The sequence below is a fragment of the Pollicipes pollicipes genome, unplaced genomic scaffold (assembly GCF_011947565.3).
Source record: "Pollicipes pollicipes isolate AB1234 unplaced genomic scaffold, Ppol_2.1 Scaffold_7237;HRSCAF=8634_pilon_pilon_pilon, whole genome shotgun sequence".
Taxonomy (NCBI): domain Eukaryota; kingdom Metazoa; phylum Arthropoda; class Thecostraca; order Pollicipedomorpha; family Pollicipedidae; genus Pollicipes; species Pollicipes pollicipes.
The window spans coordinates 885-22264 of NW_023597037.1; the positions used below are offsets into that span (position 1 = coordinate 885).

The following is a 21380-nucleotide window of genomic DNA, read 5'->3' on the forward strand; positions in this document are numbered from 1 at the left end:
GATAATATGTCCTAAAGTATTCATGTTTATTATTATTTAAGGGTGGTTAATATCTTAAAAAGCCAGTGAAAAGTTTAGTATTGCGTGTAAAGTACTGGTGTTGGCCATGAGCCATCCACCACACATCCCAGCATTAAGCTTGAATTGCTCCACTGGAAGTGCCCCTCCCATAGCAATGCAAAATATCCAAAGTGAATGGATAACTTTATTTGGCATCACAATTATTGACAAAGTAACCTCTTGCTGGATTTGAGCAAACAACCTAGTTTGCATCAATGGCTTGAAAATTGGCTTCTTGCTGGATTGTCTATCTTGTCTTGGTTGTCTTGATTGTCTTGGTGGATGGATTGACTACTTGGTGAACTGTGATGTCTTTCAGAGATTTCAAAAATCTGAACTTCTAATCTACCATGACACAAAACAAATACACATGACAAATCCGTGTAACCAAATGGTGATGTGGCTGATGCCAGCAGTAGTGGTCATTTAAAATGTTAGGTCACCATGAAAGTGTGTGGATGACCTGAAATTGTTCACTGTTGGGGAGTTCAGGGCTCATGCGACAAGTGTTGCTTAGCATTAGCACTGTTCTCAGAAAATGTTCTAATCAAAAGGTCCAGGCAATTTTGGTTTCTGATTATGATTTGTGTCCATTTTGGTAGACCTTCAAAGACCCTGCTAAGCACATGTGTAAAGACCCCAGAATGTGGGGGGTATAGGCCAGGATGGTCTTATGTGTCAGTCTTAGAATGGTCTTATGGTCTTGAATGGCTTCAGATGGTCTTGGATGGCCTGAAAATATCTTCCTTTTTGAAGTATTTCAGAAATGCCTGAACTGCTTGTGCGACGGATTGCATTAGGCATCAGGTAGATTATGTGCCATCCCATATCCCTAAAGCATGCCATTTTGTATTCACATTTGTATTGGTCCTTGTAACTTGTTGAAGTGAAGAGGACTGGAGAAAGGTTGCATGGGCAATTTAAGCAATCTTAATGAGAAGAAGTGGGAAAAGGTGGTTAGCATAGTCACTCCCCACCAGGCAGATACTGACCGGCATTATTTTTTCTCATTACCGATCGATGTTGCTGCCACATCTTGCTCATAACAAGTTATCTCATTGAAGTCGGACACAATGGAGGAGCCAATGGAAGCTGAGGAAACTCGCCATATTCTGGCACAGTTCCGCTCAGAAACAGGGGACATTGCTGGTGCTCCTTTCAACCTACCAGTCACGATCACAAAGGATAAGCTGCAGTTAGTCTGCAATGCACTTCTTGAAAAGGTTTGTGTACCTGTTAATTGGCTATTTTTGTCATGACTGCATGTAAATCTGTACAGTCTCATTTTGCATCACCTTGATATGTGCTGGGCACCAGTACAGGTGTGTTTGTTTGGATGGGGGTCAGATAAACATGCTTGTAGGCAATCTAAAGATAAATTAAAAATGCCCTGTTCAGAGTTGTGCATGCACAGAGGTAACAGCAGGTGGGCATTTCTGTCATATTCATGTTATCGCATGTGTTGCCGCCCCTTCCAGGGCAGGTTTTTGGCGTGGACATTATTTCTTGGTACGTCTTCAATGTCATCAAGTCATCATCCATTTTGATGCACCTGTGTCATCCCTTCCTCGTGATGTGGTGACGTCACATCACACGTGGCATCGGCAGGAAGAGGAGCCGGTGCCATACGCCTTCTACGTCGGTGACGTCGAGGTCGCCTCCAGCCTGCAACAGACGCTGGAACAGCTGACTGTCGACTCTGAGAAGGTGTTGGACATCATCTACCAGCCGCAGGCCGTGTTCCGGGTCCGGGCGGTGACACGGTGCACCAGGTCAGTCCCTGGCGTGTCATGGTAGTCACGCTGACATATCTCAGGCGTGAAGCATACGTGGCTGGATGGCTGTTAGACGCAGACGCGAACAATTTAATGAAGCATTTTGAAGCAAACAAATTGAAGTAATTGTATGTCATAAGCGAGTCAACAAATTTCAAACAATTTAAAGACATGTAGCACCAGCTTGTCTGTGAACATGATGTCGATTATTTTTTAACTGCGGCCAATACATCTTGATTACATCGTTAAATCACCACTTCAACACAAAATGGTGTGAGAAGTACTTTATGTATGTATTTTACTTAAGTCGTCAAACCTGTCATTCCCTGTCAAGCTCCAATGTGCACCCGGTACTGGCTTGCATGTTCTGCTAGCATCTGATGTCACATCAGCAAGAGTGAACTCGAGCTGTTCGATAGCCTGCTTCACTGAGACCCAGACGACTGTCTGCCTCTGGGGACTCGTTAACGCGTGCCGGCTTCAGTGGCGTACGACCGTGTATAACTGCGTCTCTGGGAGCTGGTGTATCGGCCTTGTGTCGCCGTGTGCCGCTGAGTCGGTGTGCCGGTTCTGAGCGCCTGTGTCTGGTCACGATGCCTGCCCGAGCCGGTGCGCCGGCTCTGAGCGGCCCCTGGTCCGTATGCGGCAGCTCGATCCCCGGCCACGCCGAGCCGGTCTGGTCACGATGAACCACCCGCCCCCTGCCCCTCCCCGAGCCGGTACGCCGGCTCTGAGCGGCCTCTGGTCCGTATGCGGCAGCTCGATCCCCTGGCCACGCTGAGCCGGTCTGGCCACGGTGAACCACCCCCCCCCTCCCCCTCCCCGAGCCGGTACGCCGGCTCTGAGCGATCTTTGGTCCGTGTGCGGCAGCTCGATCCCCGGCTACGCCGAGCCGGTCTGGTCACGATGAACCACCCGCCCCCTGCCCCTCCCCGAGCCGGTACGCCGGCTCTGAGCGATCTTTGGTCCGTGTGCGGCAGCTCGATCCCTGGCCACGCTGAGCCGGTCTGGCCACGATGAACCACCCTCTCCCTCCCCCTCCCCGAGCCGGTACGCCGGCTCTGAGCGTATCTTGGTCCGTGTGCGGCAGCTCGATCCCCGGCCACGCCGAACCGGTCATCTCGGCCAGCTTTTCGCCCGACGGCCGCTCCCTGGCCAGCGGCTCCGGGGACAAGACGGTCCGGTTCTGGGACGTCAGCACAGAAACGCCCCAGCACACATGCACCGGTCAGTCGTCCCCCGGTGTGACGCCACTCGGTCCGTGAGTGACGTCATTCCGGTCAGTGAGTGGCGGCCCAAGCCGGGTCGCGACCGAGCGGTTGTTGCTAGGAGTGGTCTGACTGTGTGATGGCAGCGAGCAGTGGCGTCCTGCACGGAACGAACGCGGGTTGGCGTGCGACCTGTTTAGCAAAGTGGGGCTGTATACCAGTCGTTCCCATGAGCGTTTTGTGTAGCGTGGCACGTTTCACGGGCTATAGCGTACTTGTTTATTCCACACCGTGAGACCAATCCACGTCGTGTCTACTCCTGGCCTCGTGTCCGGACGTCACAACGGTCACTATTGCATGGTTGTGGTTTGTCCGGCCTCAGCAGTGCCCCTGCCGGGCCACCGTGACTGGGCGCCGCCTGACGGACCGTCGTGTGGCCGGCCGCAGGTCACCGTCACTGGGTGCTCTGCATCGCCTGGTCGCCCGACTGCCGCCTGCTCGCTTCCGGCTGCAAGTCGGGCGAGGTCCGCCTCTGGGAACCGGTCTCCGGCAAGCAGGAGGGCAAACCGCTGACCGGACACAAACAGTGGATCACACACATCTGCTGGCAGCCCTTGCACAGGTGCTGTTGTCTGTCTTCACCTGACGGTCCCTTGCCTGTGTGTCGATTGAACTGAAACCGTAGAATGTCCGTCTTTTACAGTATCCTCTGTGAACGCCTATTGTGTCGCTGGGCCGCGATTTGTCAACTGTCGCATCGTATCGGGCTGCAGACGGCAATGTGTCAGACCGTGTTTCAGCACCGAGCCCGGTCACACGGATGACGTATCGGGCCGTGCTTCAGCACCGAGCCCGGTCACGCGGCTGACGTATCGGGTCGTGCTTCAGCACCGAACCCGGTCACACGTCTGACGTATCTGGCCGTGTTTCAGCTCCGAGTCGGGTCAGTCTCGACTGCTGGCGTCCAGCTCGAAGGACGGTGACGTCCGCGTGTGGGACGCCCAGCTGCAGCGGTGCCTGCGCGTACTGACGGGGCACCGGCAGTCGGTGACGTGCCTGCGCTGGGGCGGCGCCGACCTCCTCTACAGCGGCTCCCAAGACCGCAGTGTACGAGTGTGGGCCGCCACCGACGTGAGTCTCCGTGGCTGAGCGGCGCTGGTTCTGTGTAGCAGTGAAAGCGCACTAATAACTGAGATGAAGCGGAGGCTTTTGTAGGAACATGCGATCAAAAAACACATGTCATAGTGTACAAACACATGTTTTGGTACACTGGTTCGTTTAAGAACTTCCCACAACGTGTAACTTTGCTTGCAGCGTCAAAAGGCTTCACTCAAGATACGCAAGGTGACTGCTGTAGGAGTGCCCAACATAATCCAAACAGTCATATTTGTTTCAAGGATTGCATCTGATTGAAATACCCATCATATCGTATAGCGGCTCGTGATGGCTAGTATGTGCTCCATGCTGCAGGGAGCAATGTGCCGGGCACTGCAAGGCCACGGTCACTGGGTCAACACGCTGGCGCTGAGCACAGACTACGTCATGCGGACGGGAGCGTATGACCCGGCCAGCGGCGACGTCGGACATCTAGCGGACAAACGCACAGGTACTACTTACGCGTGCTTCCGCACCAGCTGACTGCTTGCCGTCGCCGTATCGACGTTCATCGCGTATGCAAACGTCTTTCTGCTATGGGAGAGGATCAGCGAGTATACGCTCGTTGAATGAATGCATGTTTTGCAGATGATGAGAAGTTGGCAGCCGCCAAGAAGCGGTACGCGACGTTACTGGCATCTAGCGGTGGCGAGGAGAGACTGGTATCGGGCAGTGACGACTTCACCATGTTCCTCTGGAATCCAGTGAAGGGCACTAAGCCTCTGGGTGAGTGGATCCATCATCAATCATAACCAGGAGATGAGTTATGGTGCACATGGCCGTATCAGGATAGTCGAAGCGTGCGGTCGTGCGGAACACAACGTACGCGTGGACGCTACACGTTAGTGAGGCAGCGTCACACAGTTCGTATGTAATGAAACAGCAGACATGTTCGCGACTGGTACGGTTTCTTTCGCACCTTGAAGAGTAAGAAATTAAGTCAGTGCAGTCAGGGACAATCTGACATTCCTTACACATGTCCTGTGCATCACGCAGCGCGCGTGGTAAATGTGTTTGAGTCCGGGTACGCACGGTGGCGCCGAGTGTCCCACGGCTTGTGGCGTCGTGCTGCCCGCCGCGGCCCGTCCCGCGCCGCGTGGTGAGGTCACGCCGTCTGTCGGCAGCGCGGATGACCGGCCACCAACAGCTGATCAACGACGTCCGCTTCTCGCCGGATGCCCGGCTCATCGCTTCCGCCTCGTTCGACAAATCGATACGCCTCTGGGAGGGCAAGACGGGAAAGTGAGTGCTTGACGGCATACTGTGGCCGGGCTGTCTGGCAATGGTGCGACCAACAGGGCGTCTTCTGACCCAGGTTTGCTGCCTTGTTGAAGCTTTGCCTGCCCGGTGTGTCTTGTGCCGCTCTGGCATAAGATACAGTTTGTATGGAGTCCCAAGATGTGTGCTTGGAGCACCGGACCGGAGGAAGGCAGCCTCTTGTCAGGCAGCAGTAGCCTGCCGTCAAGATAAGGCCACCCACGTGCGTTGGAAGGGGTAGCAATCCTTCATCCCTCAGTGTCTAGAGGGGAGGGTTGCTCCCCACCCTAACCCCATCCCACCCATGACAAGGTTGGCGCCGAATCAACGGCGCCTGGCGTCTCTGTGGTAGGCGTGCGTAGTTGTCCGGCACAGTCGTTGAGGGCCGTCTAGTGAGCCAGGTGTCGGTATTACCTCCCCATGCATGCACTGCTTAAGTGCGGGAGCTGAGCCGTTGTGAACTCCGCCGCTGGTGCGATGGATGTGTACGGACATCCGCCCTCTTTCCTGGGCCGAAAAAGTGGCATTCTTCACCATTGCGGCGCGGAGGTGGTTTGACGAGTGCCGGGTCACAAGTCTCCGGTCTGGAGTTACCATCCGACGGGCCTGGATCGTGAGTACAGAGGCCAGGACCGTGTGGTGGTGACCGGCTGTACGCCAAGTGGCAGGACAGGGGGCAGAAGAGCCGGCGCCGCCACCGGCGGCCCGCCCCGGCTGCGCTGACCTGACCCGGCCGGTCACAAGTCGCCAGTTGGCCTCGCTGACCCCGCCCGGCCTGTCACAAGTCGCCAGTTGGCCTCACTGACCTGACCTGGCCGGTCACAAGTCGCCAGTCGGTTCCGCTAACCTGACCTGGCCGGTCACAAGCCGCCAGTCGGCCCCGCTGACCTGACCCGGCCGGTCACAAGTCGCCGGTCGGTCCCGCTGACCTGACCCGGCCGGTCATAAGTCGCCAGTCGGCCCCGCTGACCCCGCTCGGCGGTCACAAGTCGCCGGTCGGCCCCGCTGACCTGACCTGGCCGGTCACAAGTCGCCAGTCGCCCTCACTGACTTGGCCCGATCGGTCACAAGTCGCCGGTCGGCCCCGTTGCGCTGACCCGGCCGGTTACAAGTCGCCAGTCGACCCCGCTGACCTGACCTGACGGGACCCAGCCGGTTGGCCACAAACTCCGCCATGTGTCAACGCAAATGTCGCCTGTCTGACGCCTTCCATTGCCTGCCGTCAGCTGTCGAATATCGATAGGTATGCACCACTGCCTACTATTGAACGCACGCCCATACAAGATCAAAGAGCCCCCCCCCCCCCCCTCACACACACACATACACGCTGATAACACTGTTCTCAGTTGAGTAGGGATTGATTGATATTGATTGCAGACATCAATACGTCCCGATCACCAAGACATCCTCATTCATTCAGAGCCCTCCTGACGAAGTTTTGGCCGACGCCTCAAGGCAAGCTGCTGGTGCCCGGCTGGCCGCTGCCGCGAGACAAAATCTCCGCGAAATATCATGGCAGATGACAGGTTATCAGTTCCGCTGCTGTCTCTGACAGGGGCTCACGAGCTCTCGCGCGCCTGACGAGCTGACTCGGCAGCTATGGACGGCTAATGGTCGGCGGGTGGCTCGGTGCTGGCGGCGGCGCATACCGCCGCGTCGGGGCGGCGGGCTCTGACAGCGCCCGGTGTTACCGTTGGCGCGGCGGCGGCGCGAGGTGCAGATCTGGGCCCCGCCGCCGCCTGCCGAGCCGCCGCCGTGATCACTCATTAATTGGCCGAGCACCTGAGAACACAAACATCGGCGGCGGGCGTCCGGCCTCGTATGAAGCAGCGGCTCCCGTCTGCTAGTTGTGCCATTCATCTAGGTCAGACTGTGGCACGGCTGGTGTTGGGAATAGCCGGTCGCCGTGGGTTACGGTCCGTATTGCATAGTGTCCGACTCCCCGCGGCGGTGGCATTGCCCGCGCTTGCCTGACTGGCGAAGGGATGTGACCCACCACAGCCGCCGGGCGTGTCTCTGGACCTGTCCTGTCTGACTGACGGAGGGATGTGACCCACCACAGCCGCCGGGCGTGTCTCTGAACCTGTCCTGTCTGACTGACGGAGGGACGTGACCCACCACAGCCGTCGGGTGTGTCTCTGGACCTGTCCTGTGTGACTGACGGAGGGACGTGACCCACCACAGCCGTCGGGTGTGTCTCTGGACCTGTCTGACTGACGGAGAGACGTGACCCACCACAGCCGTCGGGTGTGTCTCTGGACCTGTCCTGTCTGACTGACGGAGGGATGTGACGCACCACAGCCGTCGGGTGTGTCTCTGGACCTGTCTGACTGACGGAGGGATGTGACCCACCACAGCCGCCGGGTGTGTCTCTGGACCTGTCCTGTCTGACTGACGGAGGGACGTGACCCACCACAGCCGCCGGGTGTGTCTCTGGACCTGTCCTGTCTGACTGACGGAGGGACGTGACCCACCACAGCCGCCGGGTGTGTCTCTGGACCTGTCCTGTCTGACTGACGGAGGGACGTGACCCACCACAGCCGCCGGGTGTGTCTCTGGACCTGTCCTGTCTGACTGACGGAGGGATGTAACCCACCACAGCCGCCGGGTGTGTCTCTGGACCTGTCCTGTCTGACTGACGGAGGGATGTAACCCACCACAGCCGCCGGGTGTGTCTCTGGACCTGTCTGACTGACGGAGAGATGTGACCCACCACAGCCGCCGGGCGTATCTTTGGGCCTGTCTGACTGACGGAGGGACGTGACCCACCACAGCCGCGGACCTGTCTGACTGACTGACGGAGGGACGTGACCCACCACAGCCGCCGGGTGTGTCTCTGGACCTGTCTGACTGACTGACGGAGGGACGTGACCCACCACAGCCGCCGGGTGTGTCTCTGGACCTGTCTGTCTGACTGACGGAGGGACGTGACCCACCACAGCCGCCGGGTGTATATCTCGCACCTGATACAGGTGTCATTCACTGACGACCGGGTTGACGTACCGCGATGTGTCGAAAGGAGAGAGGCGTTCTACAGCCAAACTGTGTGGTATGTATAGTGTGTTATCTGTGATTGGTGTGCGTGGGATACACTAAAACGTGAATGTAAAATATGCACGAACGGGTGGTAATTACGTGACAAGGCTCGCTTTCCATGCGGGTTGTTCGTTATGAGGGAATGTTCAAATTGTTGGGAGTGTGTCCCCCCCCCCCCTCCACTTTATATTTTGCTAATGAGTACGGGTGCAAGGGACGTCATATGTGAATCGAGTTCGTAAGTTCTTACGTGGGCAAATCTGCGATTTTCCACCTATTCCTTGGGGGGTGTATTTTCGCCCTCAGAAGTCAATTAAGTGCAAGGCCAAATTGACGGAAAATGTCTTTGCGAGCCGAACATTTGAGCTCGACTATAGCAATGGCTTATGGCTTGAAGTTCCAACGATTTGAAGCAGTCTCAGGATCGACGCTTCTTTTTGCAGACCTTGTCGAAATACGAACACATGATAACTACGAGAAACCACACATTTTTGAACCCGCATGTACTAAAGATATGCTCCTGGAATAGTTCCAGTCCTTTGACGGAGTTCTGACGTGCACTCTGGCCATCGGTGACCTCGGGTTACAAGGTCTACCGTCACATATAACCATTGGAGGGGAACGCGTATATCATCCCAGAAGTGAATAACCACAGCTTGTCAAATCAAAATGCAAATTAAAACAAACTGCACTTCGTGGAAGTGGTTGGCACCTAGCTGTAAAGGTGGCCCGGTCGCACCGGCGCCATGGCCGCCGGGCGTACGCCAGTACACTTCCCAGGACCTGTCCCTGACAAGGCACTGTGCAGCGGCCAGCCGATCGCTCCAGGGCCATTTGTGGCGGAGCACGCCGCTCGACAGCGAGGCGGAGACAAACGGCGCGACCGTCCTATGCCGCGGCGGTCCAACTGATGGAAAATGTGGCGCACTTGATGTTGTGTTCGTAAGGCGGTGCTTGTTTTGTTTGCTTCCGTTTCCCTTGCCGGTCGACGCGCCTGCTTAACAGATGGCTTCTAGTTCGTACACTGTCAGCTCGCAAGTGTCTTGCCCCACACCAATCCCGGGAGGTTATTACAGGCATGCCTTACGGACATGGGTTGCAGTACTTTTGAACTGGCAGAGATCTTGGTGTGTCCCGTCGCCTGAGATTACCCGAGGTCAAAAGAGCTCGCCATCAAAATGGCATCAGATAATAGACGTCGTGCCAGGAATATGTTTTGGACTTCGGTATCTAAAACGTCGTTTCTTGTAATAGCCGTGTTCGCGTGTCTGTGTGTGGTCCACCAAAGATATGCCTATTATGAGGACTTTCGAAAGCTGTTGAAGCCGTAATCCCTCGGCTTCCGGCAAATTATCAGGTCTGGAATTAGCTTCAGAAACCACACTGATCCATTTTCTCAGGGGTGAATAGATCGATGTCGAAGAAAATTAGCATTACCGGTACATTGTTAACACTCGCCAGAGTGGCCGGTTGGATACCCTGCGCTCGGGTGGGTGAGTGGTTTAATTTGCCCCCCCCCCCCCGAGATCTCAGGCACTAAGAAAGCTAGACACTCTAAATTCACAGGGTGTGTTGCCCTGTACGTGAGCTCACTTAGGTGAAAATTTGAGGTTCTTAGGTCGGGACGTTCAGGCCAAATAAGTTGAAGCAATGTCAAAGTCCGGGTTGGTTTCCAAAGTACCCGCGGAACCTAAACACCCGTTCTAAGCAAAAGGTGACATGGTCATTTAAGGTTATGTACCTTCTTTGACCTTTTGGAGGTCATGGTGCCCAAAATCATACAGGACCGCTTGAGTTTTGCATTTGAATAAGTGACAAAGAGTACTCTAGGCAGTATGTTCAATAAAGCAAAATTTTGACCGGGTCATTTTAGGTCAGTGCCCTATTCTGACCGTAAAGAGATCCATGGAAGAAGTATAATGCAGTCACAGTTATCAATAAATTCGAAGTGAGTACCAGAAACTACCCCGTACAGCAAGCCATAGAGTAATAAAACAGGTTGTTTTTTTACCTTGGCCGGACCTTCGTACCTGACTCTAGGTCTATCTAAGTTGTTCATTTAACTGTTATGTTGCCTAAGAAAGTATCTTAGAGATGTATGGCTTCGTCTAACACTCCGCTGTAGCATGAGATTTAACGATTCCCTAGAAATTGACTTCGCTGAATCCATGGCCTGACCTTGACCGGCCGTAGGTCAGTGACCTTACAAGGTTCATCTAAATTTTTGACACCAAACGATCCGCTTTTCAATTTCCCACAGCTATGAAAAATTTGGCGCCGCTACGCCCTGCCGATCGACCACCATTCTGGATAAACCTTCAGGAGGGGAGGGGGGGGGGACAGTTTGATCCCCCACCCGAGCACGTGACAGCCAATCTCGAAATGATCAATGTAATGATGCCGGGTCAGCTCTATGAGCTATCCAACTACTTTGTAAAAAAATATGTTATCTAGTTTTTTAGCCAATTGTGCAATGTGTGGGGACGCAGTCGTAAAAATAAAGAAGTAAAACAGCGAGCCAGCTAGGTACACAGTGTAAACGGCTGTGGGCGGAGTGTGTTGCCTGTCGGCTCCAGCCCGGTGCCGTTGTCGGCCCCCACCCCAGCCCGGTGCCGTGGTGTGGCACCGCTCCAGCCCGGTGCCCTGGTGTGGCCCCCGCCCCAGCCCGGTGCCGTGGTGTGGCGCCGCTCCAGCCCGGTGCCGTGGTGTGGCCCCCCACCCCAGCCCAGTGCCGTGGGCCCCCGCTCCAGCCCGGTGCCGTGGGTCCCAGCCCCAGCCCGGTGCCGTGGTGTGGCGCCGCTCCAGCCCGGTGCCGTGGTGTGGCCCCCACCCCAGCCCGGCACCGTGGTGTGGCCCCCCGCCCCAGCCCAATGTCGTGGGTCCCCGCTCCAGCCGGTGCCCTGGGTCCCAGCCCCAGTCCGATGCCGTGCTGTTGCCCCAGCCCGATGCCGTGATGTGGCCCCCGCCCCACGGCGGGCTCGCCCATCAGCGTCGTCTGACGCCTGTGTGACACGCGCGCTCGGCAGGTTCGTGGCGGCGCTGCGCGGCCACGTGCAGGCCGTGTACATGGTGGCCTGGTCGGCCGACTCCCGCCTGCTGGTCAGTGGCAGCGCCGACTCCACGCTCAAAGGTGGGCGGCGGCACCTTTGTGGTGTGTACGCCCGGGTCAGGAGCCGACTATTCCGCCGCCCGGCCTCACGCTCGGCCCATAACGGGACGCCTCGTGATCGATGGATGTGCAGGGGTTGAAATAATGCTCTTCATTGCCGTTGTTTGCTACTGTTTGTGCTGGTTGCTTCTTACAAAAGCATGGCTGGTACTTTTTGTAAGCTTTTCTTGTGTTTTCGTCCGGCTGCCTTTTCTAGCGTCGTTCGTTGTGTTGGACCTCCTGTTTCGTTGCTTCTTCGCCATTTGTGAGAAGTCTGAGTGCACTGCCGCGCCGTGTGCGCCCACTCCTCCGTTCGTCCGTGCTGGCATGTCTTCACTATGCTCCCCCGCCTCCTCCCCTTCCTCCGGTTGCGTCCCCGCTCGCCAACGCGTCGGTGGCGCGCGCGCGCGGGCGGCCGGCGTTCGGCGCGGACGACCGGGCACCAGCGCCGGCGCCGGCCCAGCTGTGGCCGTCCGGCCGGCGGCTCACGCCTGGCCGCGTCTGTCCCCAGTGTGGTCGATGAGGAGCCGCAAGCTGCAGCTGGACCTGCCCGGCCACGCGGACGAGGTGTTCGCCGTCGACTGGTCCCCCGACGGCCAGCGCGTGGTCAGCGGCGGCAAGGACAAGCTGCTGCGGATGTGAGTCGCGCCGCGGTGGGCGGGCGGCGCGGCTGCTGTCGTCGGAGAGTGCCGTAGAGGGTCTCACTAGGGGGGCTGCTGTCGTGGGAGTGCCGGGAGGTGTCTGACCAAGACTGCTGTCATCGGAGAGGGCTGGGTGGAGGGAGGCTAACTGAGCTGCTGTCGGAGAGTGGCGAGGGGGGGGGGCTGGCCAAACTGCTGTCGGAGTGTCGGGGGCGGCGGCAGGCCAAGCTGCTGTCGGAGTGTCGAGGGGGGGGGGGGGGGGGGGGAGGCGACCGAGCCTGGCGCTGTTGATCCGGGCCGCCGGATTTGCATTGTCGCCGGCCGGGAGTGGATTGGTTTCGGCCGACCTTCAAGGCCGGTCGGTGGTGATCGATTTTGGCGGCGTGGTGCGCCGACTCGGCGTGTGCCGCCTTTGTTACCGGACGCCGGCGGGCAGTGGAGGCGGGCGGACGCCGCGGCGCGCGCGCGCGCGCGCGGCTCCGCCGCCGGCGGCCCGCAGGCGGTGACCTCGCCGTCGACCCCGCGCCGGCTGACACGTGACCTGGGGCCCCCAGATGGCGGCGATAGCGGGCCGACGGTGGCGGTGGCGAGCTGCCGCCCGGCCGGGCCGCTATTTATACACGTCTGGCACGCCAGCGGCGCCGGGCCGCGCCACCACCGACCGGACCACGGTCAGGGCCGGCGGCCGGTGACACCCGGGAGCTGGGCCTGAGGTGGCCGGCCTCCGCCGTGCTGGCGGCGCTGCTCATTCAGCCGAGACGGACGATGTTCTGAGCTGTATTTGTTGCGCAATACACGTTTCACATCGCCAGATCGAGTCACGGATGTACCGGCTTGAGGGCTTGGCGCTCTCGCTGGAAGCGTGGCATACATCTAGCGAGTGAAGCTGGTAGGTGGTGGGGGGGGGGGGAGGGGGGACAGAGGGAGAGGTTAGACGTGGCTCCGAGCCAGCGTTGCTCGGACGCTCTCGACAATCGGGCACCCCTGGCCGTGTCTGGCGGTGCGGCGCTGGCGGCACGGCCGGGATCTGCTTTAGCCGGACTGTACGGATAACGGAGCTGTTTTGTACTGCGTCTGCACTGCTGGCAAGACGTGGGTGGTGGCGTAGCAGACGTTACCAAGCGCATAGAATTGCCGGGTGGCAGAGGCCACTGCAGCTCAGTCAGCGGACGCGCTCTGTCATGTAATCATCGGGCTAACATCGTAGTCGTCGACCGAATTGTAAGCGACACCACTGTGCATATATTTGTTAGTACTCGTATTCTGTGTTAATTGCCATTGGGCATCTTTACAACAAACAGCAGATATGACTTTGCTTCCAGAGAGGCGCGACACCTGAGATAACTCTTCTGCTTCGAAAGCTGATAAGTTTCACCCGTGGCCGTAACATCGCAAGCATCGCGTGCAGCTATTGTTAGCTGGCTGCTGCCACGGTGCGGTGGGATTGCTGGGCTCGGGGAATCAAAACAGATGCACGTCTTACAGGAAATGAAACGAATACATTCGCCTCTTGGGTTCTGCAGCACACTGAGTGGCGTGTCCGATCGTGCACACAATGTAGCCATTATTCCGTCGCAGCTCACTCAAAATAGTAAAAGCCTCCTCAGATTAGATGCTTTTGTATGTCCGTTAGCTGCACACCGTTCCGCCTGGTTAATAGATCTGTGTCCCTTTCAGTCATCTGTAGTCCATTATCCGCCATACGCGAAGGTATCAACGTCACACAGTCACTTAACAAATTACGAGCACATATTAAAGCTGGCTGCTTCGCAGGGTCGGGACTGTCAAATTGTAGCCGCCGAAACCCCAACTCTCGTTCAAAAATATTCCGTTGGTGGAGAGATATCTCATATGGGACGATACTGCGACGGCGGCGATCTTTGATCTGGGGTTGGGGGCGTGGGTGGGCGGCTGAGCTGGCGGGCGGGAGCGCGTGCGTCGGGCGACTGGCCGACCGACCGGAGACAGCGGGGCTCTGATTCGTCAGCGGCGATCGATGGCGGCCACCGGCTGGTGACGGACCCACCACCGGCACGCGCCCGTACCTGCCGTGGCAAGGGAGGGACCCATCACCGGCACGTGCCCGTACCTGCCGTGGCAATGGAAGGACCCACTGCTTTTACGCACCCGTACCTGCTGTGACTCGGTAGGGACCCATCACCGGTACGCGTTCGTACCTGACGCGGCTGGGAGGGACTCATTGCCGCCACATGAATGCACCTGCCGGGGCGAGGGAGCTGGTGACGATGCCAGCGGCCGTGTCCACCGAGGTGAGAGAAAGACCCACTACCGGGCACGCGGCTGCGCCTGCCGAGGTAAGGGAAGGACCCTCTGCCGGACACGCGGCCGCGCTCGCCGAGGCTTGGGAGCTGGTGACGGTGCCAGCGGTGGCAGGACGACGCCCCACCGTTCCCGTGCCCGCACCAACCTGGAATGCCCGCTCGCGAACACCCCCAGCCGGCCGGCTGGCCGTCGACGGAAGGGGGAAGGGAAGGATCGGAAACGGACGGGCTGGGGAAGCGCCAACGTCCTCGCGAGCTTAGCGGCGCGTCGGGGGGATGTTCGCAGCTAGCCATGCGGCTTGTGTCACGCAAGGCTCGTACGGCTTTCAGCTTAAGTCGAAGGGTTGGATGTGCCCTGGTACCAGAGCTGTTTGCGCGATGAAGGAAGGTGCGAGAGATGCCGGCAGTGTCCGAAAGATGTCTAACTGTACGTTTATTCACCGAATGAGTGGTAGGAGTCGTGGCTGGTTCAAACCAGCGCCGTTTCCAGATCAGGAAACGGCGAGGTCTGTGGCCGCGTAAGCCCAGGGTTCGCAGGGGAAAGCGCCCGCATACAAAGTCGCGTGGTCCGCGTATTTAAAGCGTTTGGCGAAAACAAATGTCATTGCAAATATCGCGTCTTATAATTAGCATGGCGGAGGGTCATTTGTGACCTGTTCAAGCTATTGCCAGCCACTGCGTCATAGCGAAAGCATTGCCCATTTTCTCCCCCGGCGATGAAGCTATCAGGGACGCTCTTATGTGATGGCCTCTGACGGAAACGGGGCGGACTGAGTCCGCGCGAGTGCCAACGCTGCTCGGAGGATCAATGGCTTAACTATCACCTTTCGAAAGGGGGCTCCGCTCCACCGGCTCGTTCTTATCCGCCACTAATGGTTTGCGTCGCTGACTCATTGGGGCATTGACTCGTCGCTGACTCAGACGGGTCTGGGGCATTGTCACGCCACCGCTGAGTCAGTGGCAGAGCCCCGAGCTCCGTCCGGCTCTGTTTTAAGCTCGGCAATTTGAAATCATTGGCTGTTCTGGGATGGTGGAGATGTTTAATATATGTTAATTGCAAGAAAACACGAGTGACTTGTTAATTGTTAGCGGGCCACGTGGGATGTAATTTAATCAGATCATTGTTTACTGCGGAGATCTGTGCGGTCCGGGAAAGCTATCCAAACATAACCACAACGTTTACATCAACAAGCAACCATCTTGACATTCGAAGATGCGTTGAGTTGAATCTCGCGAGCAGTTCTCTGTAGCCGTTTTCCTGGAAGAATATTTTGCTCCATGAACCGAAGTCTAGAGCTGTGCGAATGCTACATACTACGTTGCGTCCCCGTTGCGTAGGCCGTGCCGTGCGCGAATTTCTACGCCATGCATTTTCCCATCAGCGCCTTCCATTGGCAATATCTGTCCCCGACCCCATAGCACCACACTACAGTACACAGCCCGCATAACCGCGTCAGCTACATTATGCTTTGAGTGCCTTCGCTACGGACAGCCGCACGTGGATTGTCCATAGTGGACCCCGTGTGCGCGCGGCAAAACCGGCCCCACGCGTACTACCCGCGGCGGGTGCGGGCGGCGGGCCGTCGCCCCTCCGCTGTTGAGGCACCTCAGACTGAAAGACTGTGACCGCGGCGACCGACGCGGCCCGTCCCTGACGCCGCACGGCCGGCCCAGGCATTCCGCACCGCCGGCCACTGCGCCGCGGCGGCCCCGGGAAGCACGCGACCTTGACCTGGTGCGTGGCAGCGGCGGCGGCGCTCCAGAGGCGCCTCGTCCCTCCGGGCCGATCTATCGCCGCGCGTGACGTTTCCTTCAGCGGCCCGGCGGTGTTGAGCCAGCGGGCGGACGGGCGGCTCCCGGAACAGGTCTGGGCGGCGGACGGGTCCTCTGGCGATGAGACCGCACTGCTCGGCGCTCGCTGTGACGCCCCGGTGTAGCACGGGTGTTGGGCGTCCGTGCGAGGTGCGTCTGTGCCGAGATTCCGTGACCTGAGCCGAGATGCCGTCTCGTGAGCCGAGACCCGTCCACACGCGCGCGTCAGACGATGCTGGGCAGGCCGACGCACGGTCACCACGCCCGGTCCTGCCCTACCGCACCGTCCATACCCCATTTTGATATAGTTTATCTGTATCACAGCGGTGCACTCAGTTCCCGCGCCGAGCCCATGTGTCGTCCCACGCCAAGTTTCTCTTGCAGCCGATGCCGTCTTCCTCTCACGCGACTGTCCTCTTCAAGCCGATGCCGTCAATCTCATCCCATCCTTCCGTCTTCTTCTGGCCCATCTCGTCGTCCTCGTTTCACACTACGGCTCTCTTGCAGTCAGGCTCGTCCTAGTCTGACATCACGGTCCACTTCCAGTTGGGCTCGTCCTCGTCTCACACCACTGTCCGCTCGGGCTCGTCCTCGTCTCACACCACTGTCCGCTCGGGCTCGTCCTCGTCTCACACCACGGTCCGCTCGGGCTCGTCCTCGTCTCACACCACGGTCCACTTCTGGTCGGGCTCGTCGTCGCCGCTGGCGCTGCTGTAGCCGGCGGCGCCGTACTCGGGTCGTGACCCCGTGATGGAGCGCACCTCCAGGTCGTCCGAGTCCGTGTCCGACGCCTGCCAGGAGGGCGGCCGCGGCTCCCGGCCGTAGTGCACCAGCGCCGGCCGCCACACGTCCTGCCGGGTCGGGCCGCGGTCAGGTCACGCGGGCTTCGCATGGTCAGAGGTCACTCAGGTCAGGAGCCAGACGTTAGGGGCTGCACAGGTCAGCGCTCATACGGGTCAGGCCGCGTGACAGGAGCGAAATCGGTGAGGAAGTCCAGAGATCAGACGGGGTTGCACAGTTTGACTAGAGACTATACAGGTCAGCAGTCACCGTCAGAGGCTGCAGATGCCGGAGGTCACATTTCTCAGAAATTGTGCAGGCCCTAAGCCACAAGTGGCAAGGTCGTGCTGGTCCATGTAATGTAGGTCACAAATCACAGATTGTCAAAAGCAGGGGTCAAAGTTCGTTTTTTCAAGATGTGGCTGTAATAACAATGCAGCTTGTTCAGAATGCCGCTTTTCTGTCATCTGGGGAATCTGGTACCCAAGGGGCATGCAATCCAGGGTTATCCGAAAACATTACTGGGCATATAATGAAGTGAACATTCATGTAGGCATGCATATTAAAGCATTCGTTGCTTAGAAGTTGAAGCAGGATCGATTGGGCCGCGCTCTACGTCTCTTTGTGAGTGTGTCACGTAGCGAGGTCGATGGCTCGACCTGCGCACATTTCGAGACACTCCCGCGTCCAGAACCTCCACAACGGGTCAGAAGCGGGGGAGCGGGCTACGCGGAAGGCTTCTGATGCGTTCCAAATCATGCCAAGCCCACGGTCGTAGCTGTTAAAATCTGCAAAGCTGACAGAAAGTTATTATTTTCCCCAAAGGTGAAGTCTATGTCTACCTCCCTGATAAACCGGTAGTTCTGCCGGTATTTTCGAACCTGCGCTTTCTAACGACGCCCACCCCTTACATTGCAAGAAACATGAGCAAATAAGGACGTCCAGTTTCAAGTCACTCACATTCACCAGTATCTTACTGATTATCAATGACACCACACGACAACGACTCGCGTATATTCGCCACTTAAAGGCGTGAGCTCCGGAAAGCTGGACAAGAAGGGACGGTTGCTCCACCTTTTTCAATCAGCATTATGCCCCGTTTGGTACATGGAAAGAAACAACGAAGTGTGGTTCACTCCCTGAACTGGTTCTCGCCCATTGCGGTGGACACATGTGTGGATGGACACACTTGCACTGCCAAATGGGACTGTGCGAGCAGGGTCACAATGGCCCTGCAGGCATGTCGGCACGTCTTCCTCGTTACTGCTCACACGGGCCGTGCCCTACTGGCGGTGAAATGTGGAAACTGGCGCTGCTGCGACCTTATGCAGCCAGTATTTGGCTCATCGGATGGCCTATTAGGTATCGACATGTCCGTTTACGAGCACCACAAACTACGGTCAGCGACCCCAGGTTATAAACCGAGGGCCTGACTTTCTGTGTATTTGAAGGGCTCGAGTTTACCCTCACCCTCCCTTCCCCCAGTGTTTCAGAACGTGTGTAATGGGCTTAAAATGTAGATCCGGTTCAGTCACTTTAAAAAAAAGCTTTAAGTTGGAGCTATTCAGATATTTTAATGGTTGTTTTATCATTTGTTGTGAAGACCCTCAAGTGATGCCAACTACACGGAACCGGACCGGTTGCAAACGATATAACTACATACAAAATTAATCGCAAATGTAGGCGCTGTGATAACCCCATGCTTACACCAAACCCCTCGTCCTGGATTAACAATAGGGCGACGTGGATATGGGTCAATATAAGGGGCGGGTAATTGTACAGAGTTGTAGGCGTTCAAAAGGAATGATCGAGAAGGTTGTAGACAGCACTCGTCAGCACAGACAGACAGACGTCTCTTGCTATATCTGACCTGCTTGCCGGCGCTGACGTCATGGTTCAGGACTCCCGGAATCCGCGTTTTGGAAGCGGCGTACCCGGATTCTCAGCACAAGCTCAAACACTAACGTGCGTGGCGCGTGGGCGCCGTGAGGTGCCGGTGGAAAAACACGGTCCCATTTATCCACAGCGCCATATGGCTGGCGGTCGAAGGTGGGCTGTTCCGACTGGAAAGGACGCCTTGGTCGGCAGCTTTCTAGCGTTATGCAAGCCTGATTCACGGCTCGCTGGGCACAGCACGATGGCGTGCTATTTCACTATCGGCAATGTCTGAATGTGGTAGCTACTTAGTGACGTCACTGGGTAACCAGAGACGTCCAAATAGTTGGCAGTTGCAACGACCAGTGGCATCCAGAGAGGTATTGTAAGAAACGCCATTGCATTCGGTGTCGTTTACGCACTTTTTCTGGATAGCATAGGCTTCCGTGTCATTATTCCGTCTCATGCTTGTGCGCTAACCATATCAGCACATGCGCAGAGCACAGTGCGCCACCCGCCCACCGGTGGGGAATGCTGCTGGTTCCGGCCTCGTTGCCTGCAACCGTCCCTGAAGTCGTCTCTAGCGGTGGCCAACGAGACGCCACCGGCTCCCCGAGGCGTAATATTTCCGGACCGGCAATCACCGCCGCGCTCGCTCACCTGTTCGGGCGGCGCCTGCGCCCTCCGCTGGCACGGAATGACCGTGCACGTTTCCAGGCGGGGGCCGGCGCCGTACTCAGGGTACAACCGTGCGCAGGATGACGTAGCTGGGCTGACGGCCAGCGTCCGGCAGGTACGGTCTTCCGTCCGGCTGGTACGAAGTAGGAGCGGCCGGGCGGCGGCAGGCCGGCGCGCTCGTCCCGATGGTAGGAGAGCGGCCGGCCGGCGGGCCGCTCCTCCGGCCGCAGGGTGGTCCAGCCGCCGGGCCGGTACAGGCAGCGTGGCCGGCCCCCGCGCTCGCTCTCCGCCGGCTCGTACATGCTGTAGGGCCGGCCGCGCAGCGCAGGTGAGGCCGGCACGCGCACGAGGGCCGGCCGCCGCGCCCGGCAGGCACTGGTCGCGGTACAGCGCGTGGTACTGCGGTACGGCGCGCGCGCCGGCGCCGGCTCCGGCGTGCGACAGACGGCCGGCGGCCGGTACAGCGGCGCGGCCGGCCGCGGCACGCGGGCCGTCGTCACCGACGGGCTGCGACGGTCGGCCGGCGGCGGCGGCGGGCACAAGTCAGACGCTCGGCACCGGTCTGTCGGCGGAAGCGAGGATCAGCTGGACGGAGGTGCAGCTGACACCGGTCTGTCAACGCACGCTGAAGAGAGCGGGGAAGGTGCACGAGAACAGGGCAGTTCGAATCGCACAGCGGGCGAAGCATGGTTAAGAAGCGAACAAGAGACTACTTGAACTTGGACTGTAGCGGCACAGTCCAGCAACAACGCTCCCGTGCTTGCAAGAAAGCGTACGGTCTTGGGAGGTCATTTCGGTCCCACCCTACGCAGCGACAAGCTACGCATGACCATATCTTGTGGCGGTAGTACTTAGAACCTTGGACCATCACTGAGGAATCTAAAATAGATGTTAATCACTATCCGCCTCCTGGATTCGTTCACATGCCTTACTCTCCGCGGCAGGCAATTGTAAGTGATATATTGTATTTCCAAAGCCACCCAACTATATAATTCTGTGGACATAGCGAAAGGTGCATACTTTTTGAGCATAGGTGAAAAGTACGGCATATCAGGTGTGGCAGCACATTAGCTAGTTGTTCGATAACAACCACAATTCTGATTTGTCACGGAAAACGTTTGCTTCAAAGGCATTTCCACACCAACTATCAGTATTCTCCACCTTTGGTTTAAGGTAACTCATCATGCAGGTCACATCTATGAACTCTTCGTCCTTGGCCAACTGATTACGACCGGCTAATGAAGTTCAAGTAAGTCTGTTCTCGGAGTCCAGAAACTTGACTTCATTCCAACGTTGGGCGTTCAAGGGACATTCTCGGAAGCGACTGAACTCTAGAGGAGAGAGAACCGTTCGCACTCGGAGCTTGTCGCCGGGGATCGACGGTGCCGTCGGAGCCAACGTCCCGCTGTCTGTCGGGGCGCCGACTCCTGCACGAGCGCTGGGAGGTCCCACCTGGTGAGACCCCGGATCGGGGACCGCAGCTCGGCTCGCGCCGGGACCGGCCGCGGCGCGTGGGCCCGCCATGCCGCCGCGACAAAGTGGCTCGGTTTGTCCGAGACGCTTTGAGGTGGCGACCTTTCAAAAGTTCCGAGAGCGTTAAAGGCTAATCGGGAGTGTCTCGAGTGCGGAGCCCTCCCCCGACTGGAGCAGACAGCGCCCCGCGGGCCTCCAGC

General features: G+C 57.9%; 1 protein-coding gene across 1 annotated transcript; it reads left to right on the plus strand.

Moving 5' to 3' along the window:
• The first annotated feature begins 711 nt into the window (after positions 1–711).
• On the plus strand, positions 712–12869 carry LOC119110821 (notchless protein homolog 1). Its single transcript, XM_037234691.1, has 11 exons — positions 712–1283; positions 1669–1832; positions 2926–3062; positions 3491–3665; positions 3976–4174; positions 4514–4649; positions 4787–4924; positions 5323–5440; positions 11518–11621; positions 12151–12277; positions 12835–12869. The coding sequence occupies exons 1-11, from the start codon at positions 1134–1136 to the stop codon at positions 12845–12847; spliced, it is 1461 nt and encodes a 486-aa protein (XP_037090586.1). The 5' UTR covers positions 712–1133; the 3' UTR covers positions 12848–12869.
• Positions 12870–21380: the final 8511 nt, after the last annotated feature.